The sequence below is a fragment of the Uranotaenia lowii genome, chromosome 3 (assembly GCF_029784155.1).
Source record: "Uranotaenia lowii strain MFRU-FL chromosome 3, ASM2978415v1, whole genome shotgun sequence".
Classification (NCBI taxonomy): domain Eukaryota; kingdom Metazoa; phylum Arthropoda; class Insecta; order Diptera; family Culicidae; genus Uranotaenia; species Uranotaenia lowii.
The window spans coordinates 213,680,479-213,698,430 of record NC_073693.1 but is presented as its reverse complement, the minus strand read 5'-3'; the positions used below and the strand labels follow the sequence as shown (position 1 = coordinate 213,698,430).

The window sequence follows — 17,952 nt, the reverse complement described above, 5'->3', positions numbered from 1 at the left end:
TGTTCATATTATTTCGTAAAATCAAGCTTTTTTTTGTGACGTCAATTCGCTCAAAAAAAAATCTTTTTTCTACACAATGAAGCAGTATTTGTTGGCTTCAAAACGTATTCAAAAATATTTTCAAAAAAATCAATACATATATTTTAGTTAATTATTTTGTAAAAGTTGTCAATATTAACACTTTTTTCAACCAGAAAATTGATTTTGCAAGTTGTATAAAACATGTTAAATTTTTTTTTCTCTTTTTTTGTTGGTTTGGTGTGGTTTGAATTATCAAAATTATTGACAAATTTGAGATTTTCTGATACGCTAACGTATTAAAATCACTTGTGAGTTGTACAAGCGCGTGGAATGTGTCTAAAGTGTTTCGATGAAGAAAAAAACTTTTTAGAGTTTTTTTTTCCATCTTGATTTTAGTTGAAGAGTTTCCAAATTTGCCTGTTTATTTAGCAGATTTTGGGTTGTAAACTTTTAAATCGAATGCTTAGTTTTGGCAAGATTTTTGGATAAAATTGCCAGGATTTGCCATACCCAATACCAATTTTTTTTTTATGTAAATCAAAATTTCTTGCCTGTGATCGGATTGTGGAATCTGGATCCTGTTTATTATCCTTAATTTTAGGTTCGGTTTACATTGGGAGAAAACCTTGATTCAAATCTTGGTTTCGCATTTGAAACTAAAATACGATTTCATGCGTATAATAAAATTTTCATGTTTGAAACTCGCCTTTCCAGAATATGGATAGAAAATATTTGAAATTGACAAACCATTTTTTAAGATTTGGATTTGAAATTTTTATTCTAAATCTTTTGCAGAATTTAAAAACCTCTAAAGTTAATAATGGTGATTCAGAATTGAAATATCAGAGTTTGATCATTCGATATTTTCATTCAGATTTACTAATTGAGCTACAAAAAAGGAATTGAAAAAAATATTGCAAGTATTCATATAGAAAATCAAAAATTCAAAATTGAAATCAGAGGATTCTGGTTAGGGATTCTATTATAGAATGCCCTTTTTGGTTCATAATTATCGGGAATTTTTTTTTGGAATTTAGATTCAGAAATCGGTTCCAAATGAGGAATTCAGACACATAAGAAACGTCATTTTTCTTTGAAGAGATCTAAGTTCTCCTTAGGAATAAAGCGTTAATCTTCCAAGGGTATAATAGCATCGTACTAATGCTAATACCACTGATAAGCTAATACCACCAGCCCACAGAAACAGCACTCGATCTCATGACCTTTGGCTTAGAAGAATTAAACGCTATCCTCTAGGCCACGGTCGGGGACGAAGATTTAAGTTGCATAATTCAGATTCGGAATAAAAATTCAAAATTGCCAAATGTCAAACAAAACAGGTGAAAATTACTTTTATTAAAAAAAAAGATCTGAATTCATTTTCAAGATTTGAAGATTCTTTGAAAAATCTTAGTTTTAATTCAATTTTTCTACAGGATTTTAAGAACTAAATTAATTAAAGATGATTATATTTTTGTTGATAAAATAACATGAATTAAATCTCCAGGTTCTGGAAAATTCAGCTGGAGACATTTTTTGTTGGTTTGTTTTCTAACATTATTCATATTTTAGATACACCAAAAACAAAGATTTAAACTAGAATCTAATTGAATCGACTTTACAAATATATCTGATTTGATCCTCAAACGTAATCTTTTACTTTAACTACTTAATATTTGACAAATTTTCACCATTTTTTTTTTGCTTTTAAATAAAGCCTTCAAGATCCCTCGTTTATTTCCTAAAGCTTCGGAAAAAATTGAAATTTTTTAGGAGTTATTTATATTATTCAATAACTATGAATATAAATTAACTTTAACCCAAATAATGAGATACTCTTAGTATCACATTTTTGTTTTGCTATTTATTATGTTTGCCTTTTTCAATGAATAATCTTATAAGAATCTTTTGTTGCACCTAAATTCTCCCCCCCCCTTTGAAGCAGTACTTTCTATAGCCCTACCTTCTAGTAATCTTATGATTAATTTTAGCTTGGAGCGAGTGAGATTTATCATGTTTATCTTTTCCTATACTTCGATCAGCACACTGCAGTTCTTTAAGTTCAAATCAAATTTTTTAAATATTATTATTATCGAGTCTGAAACTTCCAATGAAACATAATTTTCCCTATAAAATTACGTTTATATCAAATTTTCTAACATAATTTCACTAATTTCAACAATATAAGTGGTAGACGTTTTTTGGAAGACTGACCTTGCTCCAGAAAGTTGACATTGGCGCAAAGTTTTTTTTTTAGATAATACCAAATCTTGACGTTTTCCTAAGTCATTAGGCATCAAAATTAAAATTTTGATTTTCCGGATTTCCGTTGGCAATGAGGTTGGTGATTTTTGCGATTGATAGGTCGATTTTTGGCAAAACAAGTTTTTTAGTTAACACCAGATTTCGATGTTTCATTTATTAATCGTTTGGCATTAAAAATTTCGATTTTTCCGATTTCCGTTGGTCCCCCCTTTAATGATTTTTGAGGATCAAAAATGTGAAACTTTGAGCTCTTTGAAGTTCCGGTCCGATTGAGCAGAAATTTTGTACATGTCAGTTTTAAAGGCCATCTACTAATATATTTATGTTCGGTTTTAAAAACTCGACATGAGCCATTTGGCTAATTACTAATAGTTTACCAGCAGACCTCACTGCACAGTTGTCCGAAAGGGCTAAAAGTGGAACTTTTTCCTAGCACCCCTGTTTTTCATCCTATCGCTTAAGTGTCTTGAGAACATTCTCTTCTTTAAACATGCTTCAAATTAGTTAAAGTTTACTATGAAAAAAATGAAAGTTCTCACTTTTTTGTTTCAATAGATAGAGCTTTATTTTATAATACAACAAAGTTGTAGAATACGTAAAAATATGAAACTTGGTTGAAAACATCAAAACCATCAATTCCACTTTTAGAACTTTCGGATCACAGTGCATTGCCATATAGTCCTATTTGCTTTTGATAGTGTTCGTGATATTATGCTGGTTGCTTCACTATCGCTTATCATTTTTGGGAAAATAAACCTAAAAAACGACCGTGTTGTCCGACCGACTGCCCGTTTTTTGTACCAAAAATTATTTTTTAATGTAAAATTGTGCACTGAATCCGAAAATGAAATTCAAAAAAATCTCAGTAGAAAAATTTTTAGGAGACGCTCCAAACATGAAATTTCGGTAAAATAAAAAAGAAAATTGCAATGGTGATAGAAAGTGTAAAAGTAACATGAGATATCAAAAACCGTTGGCTACAACTTTCTAATAACATTTTGGCTCTATCTTTTCAGTGTATATGTGTAAATGATACAAAAATGATTTTCCTTAATAATTAATTAAACATTATTTTAAGCACATGGTTTGATGAACATTTTTGTTGAAGGCACCATTTGTCTATCTTTGAAGTGGTTTTTTAAACTCAACTATAGTTAGATGAGGATTTACATGAATGAGATGTTCTTGAAATTTGTTGGAGCATTCAAATCACACGTTTTGCACAAGATTTGAACATTCTAAGACGTTCCCTAGCAAGCTTATTGCAACATTAAGTTTTATTTTTCTCAACTTCACGAGTGTTTATTGCAAAAACGTGTAAGTGGATTTTTAAAACTAATAAATCACGTAAGTTAAAGCTTGAACTTAGTCTCCACGCGTTCATATTTGAACAAAACCAGCATATATTTTATATGTTTTGCGTGTTTCCATACAAAAATTATTTTCATCCGTCTTGTATCAAAACACATCAAATATATGCATGGTGTGCTTAAATATGGAAGCATATGGAGACAAATGACGCCAACACCAGTTTGTTGCGGTTTGTTCAAGTTTTAACGCGATTTTATAGTTTTAAAAATCCACTCGCACAGTTTGGCAATAAATTCTCGTGAAGTTAAGAAAAAATAAAACTTATAGTTGCCATAAGTTTGCTAGAAAACGTCGTAGAATATTGAAATCTTGTACAAAACGTGTGATTTTAATGCTCCAACAAATTTTTAGAACATCTCATTCATGTAAATCCTTATCTAACTATAGTTAAATTTAAAAAACCACTTTCAAGTAACTTTTAAATAACTTTCAAAACAAAACCTCTATTACTTTGCTCTGAAAAGAGATAGAGATTCGATGTTTTCAAAAAAAGTTTCATATTTTCACGTATTCTACAACTTTGAAGTATAAAAATTAGCTCTATCTATTGAAAAAAAAGTTAAAATTTCCAATTTTTTTTATAGTAAACTTTAAATAATTTTTTATGCTTTCAAGTTATGAAGCATGTTTAAAGAAGATAATGTTCTCAAAACACTTGAGCGATAAGATGAAAGACAGAGGCGCCAGGAAAAAAGTTCCACTTTTAGAACTTTCGCATCAGAGTGCATTGCCATATAGTCCTATTTGCTTTTGATGGTGTTCGTGATATTATGCTGGTTGCTTCACTATCACTTATCATTTTTGGGAAAATAAACCTAAAAAACGACCGTGTTGTTCAACTGACTGCCCGTTTTTTGTACCAAAAATTAATTTTTAATGTAAAATTGTGCGTTGAATCCAAAAATGAAATTAAAAAAAATCTCAGCAGAAAAATTTTTAGGAGACGCTCCAAACATGAAATTTCGGTAAAATAAAAAAAAAAGTACAATGGTGATAGAAAGTGTAAAAGAAACACGAGATATCAAAAACCGTTGGCTACAACTTTGTAATAACAGTTTGGCTCTATCTTTTCACTGGATAAAGTGTATATGTGTAAGTGATACAAAAATGATATTCCCTAATATTTGATTAAAGATTATTTTAAGCGCATGGTTTGATGAACATTTTTGTTGAAGGCACCATTTGTCTATTTTTTATAGTACCATCAAGTAGCCATCCATCGCCCAGTCACTATTTACTGCCCCAAATCACCCTTTTATGTGAATTTTGAAAAAAGGGGGATGTTTTCCCCAAAAATAAGACTTCTTTTCTATGTTGGCAACATTTTTCGACCATTTCACGGAAAAAAAACATCACTTAATCATGCTAACGATAGCCAAAAATAAAATAAACCAAATGGATTTTGTTTCCGGTTTAATTGTGAAATTCGAAGCCTGTTAGCGAACTGAACATTAATGTGCTCCTGATGCAAAAGAGGTTTTTGTTTACTAAAAGTACCTACATATTTGATCAAAAATCGACTTTAAACGATGGTTTTATTTTCGTAGAATAGCTTTCCATCATTGAATTTCCGATTTTTCCAATAGTTTTCAAGTGTTTAGTGATGGGCGTTAATTGGTTTTAAAAAAAGTGTGGGTTCCTAATGACCGGTCACGCACAATTTCTTTGTTTTTAACGCATGTACTGTGGCAAATGTGTAAATATTAAGTAGCATTTAGATTGATTGTGCAAGAAAATGATGTTTTATCGCTGAAAGTAACCGGTTACTTGAGGTTGTTTGCGGGAATCATCACTTTGTCAGTCAACGCTATTTGTTTAATTTGTACAAAATTAGCGAGTTAAATTTCACAAAATGTATTCTCTCAAGATCCAAAATATGGTTTTGACAGCTCCTTACATGTAAATACTAGAAAGAACCGTTTCCGTGTTTTTAGATATTTTTTCCATAAGAAAACATTATCAGTAACGGAAAAAGTCGAGTGAGTGGTAATAGGGCCAGTTGAACACCCCAAAGTTTAGTTAATTATTTTGAAAAGAGTACATTTCTCGCATTTCACTAAAACTTATTATTGAAAGTAGAGCAGTTTAGAAATGTGTTGGAAAGAAAGCGAATAAAAATCTGCCATCGTGTTTTTATTACACATGTTTGAAGTTGAAAAACCGCTTAACTGGGCGGTAGATGGCGACATGATTGTATATTCGTTGTAATTTTTGGCACGATTAAGTGCAATCCTGGACCACTGTCCAATGGCAATGAATACTCTTCGATACTATTTTCAGTATCGAGACGCAAATAAGATTTTTATCGTTAACCAGGAAAAGGATTCACGTCTGAAAGAAAAAATCATTCGGCTCCAAAGGCCTCACAGCAAATGAGCCTTGAAAAAAATGTTAAAAAAAAAATTTCAATATTTTTTTCTTATCTAAAAACTATGTCAATTATTGCCAAAACAGTAGGCTAAATTTATTCATGGTCGTGGATCATTATGAATGTCATACTCACCCAGCACCATGCTTACTCAGTTTATTTTTTTTACATGATAAAATGAACCACATAACTTGCTTATTTCAGATTCAATATTGCTGATCCACTCTTTTTTTCTATTTCTGCGATAGCTGATTTGGGCTCCCGTAGGGTACCACTGTAAAAAAAAATTACAGTATTCAAGAAAAAAATGAGCATTGTTCTACATAAGGATTATTTATCGACTGAAATTAAATCGGATGAACAATCGGAAAACATTGAAAGATGATTTGATAAAAAGTTGTCAAACAAACATGTATACCAAATATTATTATCGGATTATCTATTGTTTACAAAACAAAAAATTGTGTTTGCCTTGAACTTGGTCAATCAGCGGTCAAAATCACGGAAAAATGAATAATAAAAAAAACCTGTTTGCGATGGGGTCAACCAGCGGACAAATTCACGAAAAAAAATGAAAACCTGTAGTTGTTTAAATAAGTTTAGAGTTCGACGACACGGTAGCGATCATTCATTGAATGTTGAATTTCGTGCTATGTTTTGCAGTCGGAGTTATCCGTATAAAGTTTAACTGAAAAGCGGTTAGCGTGTAGAAAACCGTCAGATTTTATACTGATTTGACAGATCGCACAAATTTCGCAGTTATGAGTGCGCAGTCCAATTTTTTGCGATGTGAATGGTATTATTTCCTATAATAGACTATTCACCGTACACAACTCCTTTTTTTAACTTCTCATATACGATTTGTTACATTTTAACGACAACATAATTGAATTCGACCAGCATATAAAGTATCAAAGACGCATTTATCGCATCAAAAATCTTCGTCATGCCAAATTAGTTAATTCTCAGGCTATAGAAAAATGTGTTTTCAATAATGTAGATTGTTTTTTGTTTTGTCTGGGATTTTAACGCTCGTAATTAATTCAATCTCAATGAATACTAAGAATAATATTTCATTCCGATGACTTCATGTTTTGTCCTCTCTTGCAAAATAATGATTTGAAGATTGATTCAAGAATTTACTTCTTAACTTTTCAATGAAATTAGTGAGTAAGAGTGAATTTTTTAACTGTGTTTACTGCTCCGGCTAGCCTACCGCACGGAAGGCTACCGTCGCGCGATTAGAAATTTTCCCAGTAACCGCAATATCAGAGAAAAACTGTCTGGAGTATGATTTCCGTTTTCTTTGGTGCAAAGTTATGCATGTTGCCAAACGAACCGAATACTGTTTAAGACGTAAGGTAAAAACATTTCCATTTTATTTCATAAATGGAAAATGTAGGCATAATGCTGCCAGTTACACCAGTGGATCAAAAACTTATGTCTAAAACGTTTAGGAACGCATAAAAAATGTAAAAAAACAGATTTGCATTTTCAAAAATGATGAAAAATGTTTCTGAAGTGAATTACTGATGGTGGTGTATCTTGCCTGCCCTGCACATTTATTACCCAGTTCCCCTAAAAAAAATTCAATGGAAGTTATTGCCTTATCTGTGTGTTTTTTGTATAGGAAAAGTGATTCAAGTAAAAATATGTTTTACACATTTCTATATGAAAGAGAGTTAAAAATTTGTATCAACGTGGAATAAGAACAGGCAGAGTTAAAAATGTTGAGCTCTGAAAAAAACCTAGTTATATAACATCTTCCACCGACTTTTGAAGCTATCGATTGATTTATTGAGTAAAATAACAAATCTGTTCCCAACTCTTTTGGCATTCTGATGGCTCACGTCATAACTTAAAAACTAGAATGCTCCAGCTAGAAAGATGTTTGGGAGCGCCCGTCAAAACCTGTCGGCAGTCTTTAAAAGTTCAATTCGTGCCTAGAATCGATCAAGGTCGAACCTAATACGTTTCCTGACATATTGCAGCTGCCCCCGGAGTATCTCAGCCTGATCCAGCAATTAGCCGAGCATCAGAAGCATGGTGGAGCGCCATCAGCCGGTGGATCTAAGGCTTCCAAACATCAGCAACAGCAGCAGCACCAGCAGCAACTTGCCTACGAAGTGGCCAGCTCTCAATCCGAACAGTTTTATCATCAGCCACAACCTCAAGCCCAACGACATCATCACGCGCAACAACTTCAACATCAACAACAGCAACAGCAACAGCAGCATCATCATCAACAGGACAATCAAATCCAATACATCACCGAAGAGGAGTATCAACAAATTCTGAAGCAAGCTCAGGTGCACAATCAGCAACAAGCCGCTGCCCAGCCTCAGTACGCGCGCCCATCTGGAAAGCAAGGTACTTTATTGTTGTTGGGGGTAAATACAAAGAGGGTGTGATATCCAGGGTGATTTGCCAATCGATGCAAAGCTAAGCACATGTTTTTGTTTTTTTTTCTATATTTTAGTCAAAGCAACTGAATTCGCTTGATTTTTTTGTCGATTGTCCTCATTCAGGCTTGGTCAACAAGATCCAAAAGCTCAAATATTCTCGAAAAAAAAATAATATTAAAATTTAAAAAAATCATTGAAAACAGGTTGTCTGTGCCAAACAGGCTAATTTGATGTCGTGCCAAATGTTGTCCGATTTTTTTTTCAATAGTTGAACATCTTAAGAGCCGTCTAAAGGCTCAGCCATCATCTGGTCTAAGGAGTTGGCATTTGGTAAAGATTTTTATTATGAGAACTTCTAGGTGCTTCTAGTTCAAATGCAATCTAATTTAGAGACGGCCTTCTTTGAATAGGGTCGTTCATATGAACCGTCCGATACACAAGGAGAAATTTTGGACCCCAAATCCGAAAAAAAATTCGAAACCTTCAGATTGAGATCCTGCAAAAGTATTAAACCTTACCTGAAAATTAAATTTCTCATCGGATTTGACCGAAATTATCAGAGTGGTGTAATATTTCACTCAAGAATAGAATCTTAAACACTTGATGCGATGCGATCTGTTTTGTCCGCCCTCTATATCCTTATGAAAAAGTTCTCATTTTATAGAAATTGATCGATTTTTGATATACATAATGTATATCAATTTAAAGCTTAACACGGTGGGGGGGGGGGGGGGCGAAAACTTAATTTTACTAAAATAAGCATCATTAATTTAAGCACAATTCGAAAGCTGGGCGTTCCCCTTTCATTTGAGCCCAAATTCGAAATAGATAATCCATCCGGGGGTCTAGAAAAATTTATTTTTTTTGAAGATTTTTTTAACCTTTTCAATGGGTTTTTCAAAGACGACATCATACTAATCACTGTGAAAACGCTCGTCTTACCTTTAGCATTAACCCAACTCTATATTTAAATAAAATGATTTAATAGGAAATTTCCCTGGCCCTGGCTAAACATGGTTGTTGAAAATCTTTCATCTTTCTTGGTGATTTCACATTTCCTAGATAAATTGAAAAAACATGGGGTTTTATCTGATAGTATGGAACAATTCAAACATTTGTCTATGGAATTCTGCATTTTTGGCTTTCCCCTGGAATGCTATTTTCTTACTTCTATGAACACAAAATATAACATCGTGTCATGAAGAGAATTTAAAGCAGTGGCTTGAAATGCTTTAAATATTTTTTTTACATTTATTTGCCCAGATTATGCACATGTTCAAAATGTTACATTGCTCAAAGTATGAAATGAGTAACAAAATTTTCAAGTAAAGCAGGTGCCATCTTTTTTTATATGGCTGGAACAAATGTGTAATCTATCTTTTGTCATGTGGAGTTGAAACATCACGAGGATGGGGGGAAGAATTATAATAAAAAAATATTTAACAAAAGCTGGCTTGCAACAAACTTGTATACAATCTACATTGCACAAAATAAAAAAAAAATCGAGAAAATTTTTGATCACACATTTGAAAAAAAATTCTTTAACAATTGGTGATATTACTCTCATCTTCTACAGTTTGGCTTTCGCTCTCTTAACTGTTTGAATTTTCGATGAATGTATCAAATTTTTGTTTTAAATGTCTTAAACTTTATTTATTCCCCAGTTCGAGATTTAAGGAAAATTCGGAGTGAGAAAAAAAAGAATTTTATATTTGTTCCGGAAAAATAAAACCCCATAAATGCTCATTACTTCAGATAATCCTGATCAAAAGATTAATTTTTTAATGTAAATAAACCGTTTTAAACATTTGTTTACTCTACAATCAATAACTAAGCTCGTAAAAAACTATTTCTGGTCTTGGTACAATCAGTGATGAGAAGTTTTATTAGATTTATCAAATGAAATAATAATCACTCTGTTCGTGACATTCTAACTCTTTTCTCTCAATTTGTTTCACTTTGATGTCTTTTACAAAATTGTAAAGGTTAAAAAATCTTCGTAAAAAATTGGATGGATTATTTCAAATTTGGGTTCAAATGAAAGGGGAAAGTCCCAGCTTTCGTATGGTGTAAAAATTAGCAATGCTAATTTTCGATAAATAAAGTCGTTCCATCAGAAACACTGTGTTAAATATGCGCTCAACAATGCCCAAAGTTTCGAATCGTTGGACTGATTTGTGCATAAGATATACTGTTTTGTATGAGAATTTATCTTTTCATAAGGTTATTATGATTAAAATACCTCCTTGAAAGTGGGATTATTCGTTATGAATTAGTAACTCCTGTAGCATTTCATCAATCTTCATAAAACATTCACATCATATTAAAATGTATATCAACAACATTTCAGCTGAAAACATTTTGGTTCAAATTTAGTTTAGTTGACTCAGTCAACTTGACTGTTTTTTCTGGTTAATCATCCACATCCAAATTGCACTTAAGATAAGAAATGTTTCCGGTCTTCCAAACTGTGACTTCGAGTTTTTGAGATTTTTGGTCTATTTTTCCACTGGGCAATGTTTTGACAAAATTTTCATAAAAAAATAAAAGGATCGAAATTGAGTTTAGATACAATATTTCAGGGTTCGTCGTTAACTGCTACAGATCATCTCGAAAAATGTACCACAGAGGTTATGCATAACAATCTTTAGATTCTTGCCATAAAATTTTGAGTTCATGGTCGGAATGAAGGAATGAAAAAGGGGCCCCTCGGTGCCAAAGCAGAATACAGGCCTTAAAGCAGGGGTGTGCAACCTTTTGAACCAACGGGCCAATTTAAATTATAAATCTTGTAGGCGGGCCACACTTAAAATAACATTTTTTCAATAACTAGCAGAACTTGACGTCATTTTTTATAACTACTTATTTTTACCGAAAATAAATATGACAAACGAAAGATAAAACGGTTCCACGTGATCACTTCCATTTAAAAATCTTCTGGAGATTACCACAGTTTTTTTTTTTTTGTTTTGATTGTAGTCGTTTTACCATCTTTATGGCATTCGCGACGTTTTATCAACGTCGCAGTTGGCAGGTAGTTTTTGAAAAGCTTATCCGGTACAACTCTGTTCGATGTTTATTCTTGGGCTCGAACTCGCGAGCATCGACTCAGAAGGCATCTGACTTTTCAACTGAGCCAGATTACCTGTGATAATTAAAAGTATGAAAAATACACATTCAAAGAAACCACAGTTTTCTTATCGATGGACGTTGAATCATTAATTGACTTTCTGTGATTTTTTTCTCAAATGGTGAATCCTCACGTATCCTCAAAGCCTTGTTTTTTTCCTTACAAACAGTAAAAACCCGGTTTTTTTTTAAATTGAAGTTCTGTATTGGATCATTGCATTAATATGTTGGTTGTCGAAATCACAAAAAAAAGTTCAATTTCTCATAATTTTAAGCAACTATCTTCAAAATTACATTCTTAATTTTTGAATTTTTATCCAGATTTTCGTAATTTTTAGTCTAATTTGGATATTAATGTGATAATGATAAATGATAAAGCTATATTATGACTTAGGCAATGTGGAATGCGAATTATAAGTAAAATAACTCAAATTTATCATATTTCGGAGTTTAATAAGCATCACAGATAATCTTCAAAGACCTTTTGGGCCAAATCACAGAGTTTCAGATATCTATTGTTTTATCAAGAACTAAAACTTTTTGACGGTAACTTCGATTCTGGCTGATACATGTAGATATGAAATCTGAAATCGTTCATCGAGGCTTTATTAAGCCTGGATTGGACAGAATAATTTAAAAAAAAATCTGCTGAGTATATTTTTTATCACGCAACTTTATTTTTGCTTGAAACGAAAATCATTATTTAACTAACAGACTTCGAAATTCCTTTGATTATGTGTAACTTCCGAACTTTTGCTGCCCTTCCAACTCACTATAATGGATTTTGCTTTTCGAAGTGGTAGGAGTTAAACAATTAGGGGAAATGTATCCTGAAGAAAAAAAAATACTCCAATATAACGTTATGCCAATAAACAATATTGCATTTATGCCTTGAATAGAACATCAAAAATGCTTAAAATGCCAGAAAAAAGTTAACAATAAGTGCATATTTGATCAAGTCATATAAATTTTCCTAGCAATTATTTGTAAAAAAAAATTAAGGCAAAAAAAATTAAAAAAGCTACGCGGGCCGCGTTTTTGCTCATCCCAGCCCTAAAGCTACTTTAGATATTCCAAGTTGTCCGACTGTTGGAGGAAATAAAAATAAGATCATGTTGCCAGATTGCCCGGTTTTATCCGGGTTTGCCCAGAAAATTAATATAAAATTTGAGAACAGTCCGGCCCGGCCCGGTTGGCCGGTTTTCATTGAAAAATGCCCGGGTTTTGCCCGGATTTATTTTTCAATGCACTATTTTTTGAACGAAGGAATTGTGTTGTAATTTTTTTTCGTTTACGCATCCAAAACTAATTTTTTTTAGCAACTTTTATAAAAATAACCTTGAAAGGATTTTTGGAAACCGTGAATACAATTTAAAATTTGTCTTTAAATTTGGATAAAAATATTTTTTGTTTGCAATTTTTTCTTGATTTTTGTTGAGTAATTTCTGGGTTTAGATCAAATTTGACCCTAGGGTATTTAAAAACTTCGTTTTGGTTCAAAACTCTACCATAATTTTTTGCAGAATTTTTAAGTAACGTTTACATGAGTAAATTTGAACTTTTAGGTTGGTACGGGAAAATTGAATAATTTGTACTGAAAAATCAATAGCATTTTCGTGTCTTCTGTGGAACCGATCCTACCAATGATTTTTGTGCCAATTTATAACTTCTCTAAAGAAAATATTCCGCTGAACAACTTTACTGAAGACCGTTACTTCGTATCTTATAAGCTAAGAAAGTTATTAGCTGTTTAACAGGGGTATGTCTTTTGGCGTTGAAAAACATAAAAAATAAGTTGACATCACTGGTGTGTGCGTAGCGAGGAATTTCGTGTCTACTTTTCATGCAATACTTCATGAGTCACAAGCAATGATGTCAATTGAATTTACTGTTTTTCAATGCCAAAAGACATACCCCTATTAAACAGTTAATATCTTTTTTCCCAATTAGCTAGGTTTTCGAGGAAATTGTTCAGCGGAAATTTTCTTTAGGTAATTGGTAAATGGCACAAAACCTATAAGGCTCGATTCCACAGGAGAAACGAAAAAAATATTGATTTTTCAGTACAAATAATTCGATTTTCCAATACAAGTTCAAATTTACTCTTGTAAACGTTACTTAAAAATTCACCAATGGATGATTTTTTGACCAAAACGAAGCATTTAAAACCCCAGCGCTTGAGAAATTTCAAAATCACCCTAGTCCCTAGTCTACCCTAGTCTATTGTCCCACATCAAATTTCATCACTTTACAAACGCTGTGAAAAATCTCCAATTGAATATTTTTGCTTGAATGTTTGCTTGGTTGCAATGTATTTTTTACTTTTGTCGAATTTTAAAAAAAGTCTCTCAAAGAGAAATGGTCCAAATTTATTTGGCTCAAACTTTAGAAAAATACTCTAATCTTTCAACGGGAAGTTGGAAAACAATTGTAGTCGAGCTGCAACTTTGAATGAGTTTTGTGGTTAAACTTTACTACGCTGTTTTGAGAAACAAATAAAAAAGATTAAAGATCCGGTTAATTGATCTATCAGTAGGTAGATAAAAACCACAAGCGTGTAAATACAGTTTTGAGTGGAATTTTTTTACTTCGATCAGGAAACTCCGGATCGACACCATACAAATTTGTGATCAATACTTATTTTGCATTGTTGCTGATACTTCATCAGATTAATGTAAAATTATTATGTAACTAGTTTTTAAAAGTGATCGAAGCATAATTTACAAAAACACCGTTTACGGTTTTCGCTCCATCTACAAAACTACTGGACCGATTTTCCTCAAAAATACTATTTTGGAATGGTTCTAATAGCTTTTCTAATGTCATCAAATTTGTGGCATCGGAAAATTAAAGATAAATACAAAGTGGTCCGATAAAGATGTTAATTTTTAACCAAAACCCAGTTGACCGTGAAAATTGCTTCTAAATCTCTCCGCAGCTGGATTTGCATTCTTTGGGCGTAAAAAGTCTAAATTAAGCTGTAGATAATTTTCACTGTGTCGGCTTGTTTTTCATTCGTTCCACTTTTCAAAGGATTCTTTGAAGAGATATGATGCCAAAAAATTACTTTTGTATCCAAGATTATACATTTTCGTTAAGCAACGAAACTAAGACCCTTTGAAAAATTCTGTGCTATTTTGAAGCAGCCACTCAGTGAGCATCTCAAAGAGGTGAGAAAGAAATGACGAAAAAGTGGGTTTTTGTGAAGAAGAAGCTGCTTTCAGATATGTATATTACAACATCCATTGGGTAGAGTTGAGCCTAATGTACGATCGTACGAACATGGAATTGAACTAGAATTAAGTAAAGATACCAAAAGATTATCAATGTATTTAAATTTATAATCTGATAGTTTGAAAAAATTGGTTAACTAGGTTACTTTTACAGCATTTTTCCTGTGATGCAATTATATGTGTGACAGCATTTAGTAGTACTTAGGTCTGAATAATGAAAAGGTATTTGTTTTTAAAAATTAGTAGAACAAACTAATAATTAGGCTGACATTTGAATCTGTTTTGAATTTTAATTTTAATTAGTTGTTAAATTAATCTTTCAACAGTTTCCAACCAATTCAACACTAAGTTTAAAATACAGACGATGCCTTTGATGTTTTTACTAAGCCTTAAAATTTTGACTTCAGATTCACAGGATTTGAAATTGTTAAGTTTGAATCAATTTGAATTTTATTTTTTTTTTTAGTTTCAGCACATTGCATGAATAAAATCGAATATATTTTCTCGTAAAAGTCCGTTTAATTAAAATTGTTTGTATTCCTTCCAGAATCGCACAAATATCGTCCGTCGGTTCAATTGCTAGAAACAGCACCAGATCACGGCCACTCCTTCTCTCATCCTGAGGCTGATCAGTTCCGCATCCAGTACAAGAGCATTCAGCCAACCGGGTCCGTAACACCAGTGCCGAAACCAATTAGCTCTTTTCAGTTTGAAAAGGAACTCGCTAAGTTGGTGGAATCCAATCGCCCGTTGGCCTATCATCAGTCAAACAATGCTCACCGACAGCCGGAACGAGGAGCCCACGAAACGCCACGATATGTGGCCAGCTCCCACGGTCACGAATTCGCTTACACCCACCCGGGAGCTCAGGAACACGTTCCTAAGCAATCTATCAAGGCGCAATACATTGCTCCCTTCGCTCAACCCCATGCTGGTCCAAAAGTAAACGCTGCTCATCTACAGGTTGGTCCCCAGAAGTTTTCGGAAAGTCCTGCCCAAAAGTACCAGTTCATCGTTCCGGAGGCACCATCCAAAGCTCAACATCCTCAGCAGTACTTCGCCGAAGTTTCCCAGAAGTACGCCGCTCAATCAGGCGAAAAGCATCAAGCCGGAGCACCATCCCCGAAAATCCAATACTATGTGCCCAAGGAAAAGAACCTGCAAATCTACTACCCTCACCACATCCAGGAGAAGCAACAACAAATCGAACAGCACTCGCCACAACATCCCATGAAGATTGTTGAAGCCCCACAGCTACAAAACGAAAAGCCTCACAAACAAGCCCAAGTTCATCGTCAGAAGGCGCAGTACATCGCCCGGGAGAAACAAGCCGAACAGAGCCAACAATCGTACCACAAATCCAATGAGTCCGATGGCCCATCCCGATCAGCGATCTTTGTATCCCAGCAGACAGGAGTAGCGCCAACGCAAGCTGCCCAAACCCAAACGACTACTGAGAAGCAACAGACTCAACACCAAACGCAGCACCACAAAATTCCTCCCAAGATCGACCGTCCTCTGACGCAGGAAGAATTCCAAGCTCTGGTCGATGCAGGATACTCCGTAGTTCCCGTACCAGTTCCAGTCCCAGTGCCAGTTTCCCAATACCATGCCCAACAGGGAGCGTCCCGATCAGGTGCTCCAGCCGTTGGCACGGCTCGACATGGTCCGATCGCTCAAGCTTCCCGGTACCATCAGCACCAGCTGGCGGAGGCCGAAACCAATCCACGTGGCCAAGTCATCTCGTACATCCGCCCGGTGCACATCGACCCGTTCTCGGCCGGCATCCGGGGTCCTAACAAGGCTGCACCCTAGGCGTGTGGAGGGTGGTGATATTAAAAAGAAAAGAAACTTAGCCCATAAGGAACTCGTACTTAGTAAGTTAAGCTAAACGAATAGTGTTTAGAGTAATTTATCGCAGCATTCGTTGATACTGAAAATGCCACAAGATCTGATTTTAGTTAAAATATTGAAAGAGAAAGTGAAAAAATTGTTATATCTAATTTATAAAACATTGTACCTTCGTTGAAGTTTAGTGGAGAAATAAAAGTTGATACAAAAATATGTGACGTTTAGGTCATCTTCATCCACGTCATTCAACACATATCAATCAACAACATCTATATCCCTTACCACAATATTCACGGTTTAATTCAAAACTACCTCTACCCCACCCACGTTGCACCGATTTCCAATGACATTTCTCAATATTCCATCCGAAATCGTCTGTTCCATCTTGAATCTTTTCGGCTCCACCTTCTCCCATGCGGGGCCTAAGGCGGGGATACATATATGTAACTCTGAAAACTGTATGCATGAAATTTTTAATAGTTATGACTAGTTTGGTAATATTTTCTCCATATCATATTTCTATCAGATCAGTATAAAGCTTTCCTATTTTGAATACCTACAAGATTGTAATTAGAGCTGTTTCAATGATAAAAAGTAAAAAATGTATATGGCAAATCCATTTTTTTTTTCTTGATAGAGGCATTTAACCTGCCTGATTCAGGGCATTCAAAACCTGTCTCTTATTCCAATATCTTATCATTTAAAACTTAGCTAAAAGCTTTAATTTGTTGAATTTCAGGTTTTCAGTAAGATAGAGAAATTATAAACATTTTTTTGCCTTTTTATAGCTTTATTTGCTTTTTACAGATACATGATTATTAGAGCTCAATATATTTTAATTTAACTGTTAAAATTCTTGTTTCATATTTGTTTTACTTTGTACAACAAAAATTTTTTTCATGCCATGTGGCAAAAGCGGATTACCCTCAAACTGCACTGATCAGATATGTTGATTAATCAGCCGTTTCGTCAATCGGCTATATGCGCATAAGGAGTGAATTCGAAAAAAATGCAACACTTTGTTTTGTGAATAACTTTTCAATACATGGATACATGGATGGAAATTGGCGAAATTTCCAGTGTGGCTACCTAGTAATGTAATGTATACGTGTACAAAATTTAGTGAAAATCTGTCAAGTGGTTTTTAAGATAGCATCTAATAATGATGTTCATTGACATTTTTTTTTTTTGGGCAGAATCGAGAAAATCCAGAAAATTCCAGTGGGAGACCGAAACACAGCTGGAAATCAACTATTTGACTAAAATTTACAAGGTAAATCATTGAAGAAGTCCAAGAGGATCCAATAGT

General features: G+C 33.7%; 1 protein-coding gene across 1 annotated transcript in view; it reads left to right on the top strand.

Annotated features, from left to right (window-relative positions):
- The window catches only part of LOC129755346 (uncharacterized), a 64,030-nt gene extending 47,174 nt beyond the window's left edge, over positions 1–16,856 (top strand). Inside the window, exons 3-4 of the mRNA XM_055751783.1 lie at positions 8,017–8,395; positions 15,340–16,856. Of these exons, the coding sequence (XP_055607758.1) occupies positions 8,017–8,395; positions 15,340–16,607 (1,647 nt within the window). The 3' untranslated portion in view covers positions 16,608–16,856. The remainder of the gene's footprint in view (positions 1–8,016; positions 8,396–15,339) is intronic.
- The last annotated feature ends 1,096 nt before the right edge of the window (positions 16,857–17,952 follow it).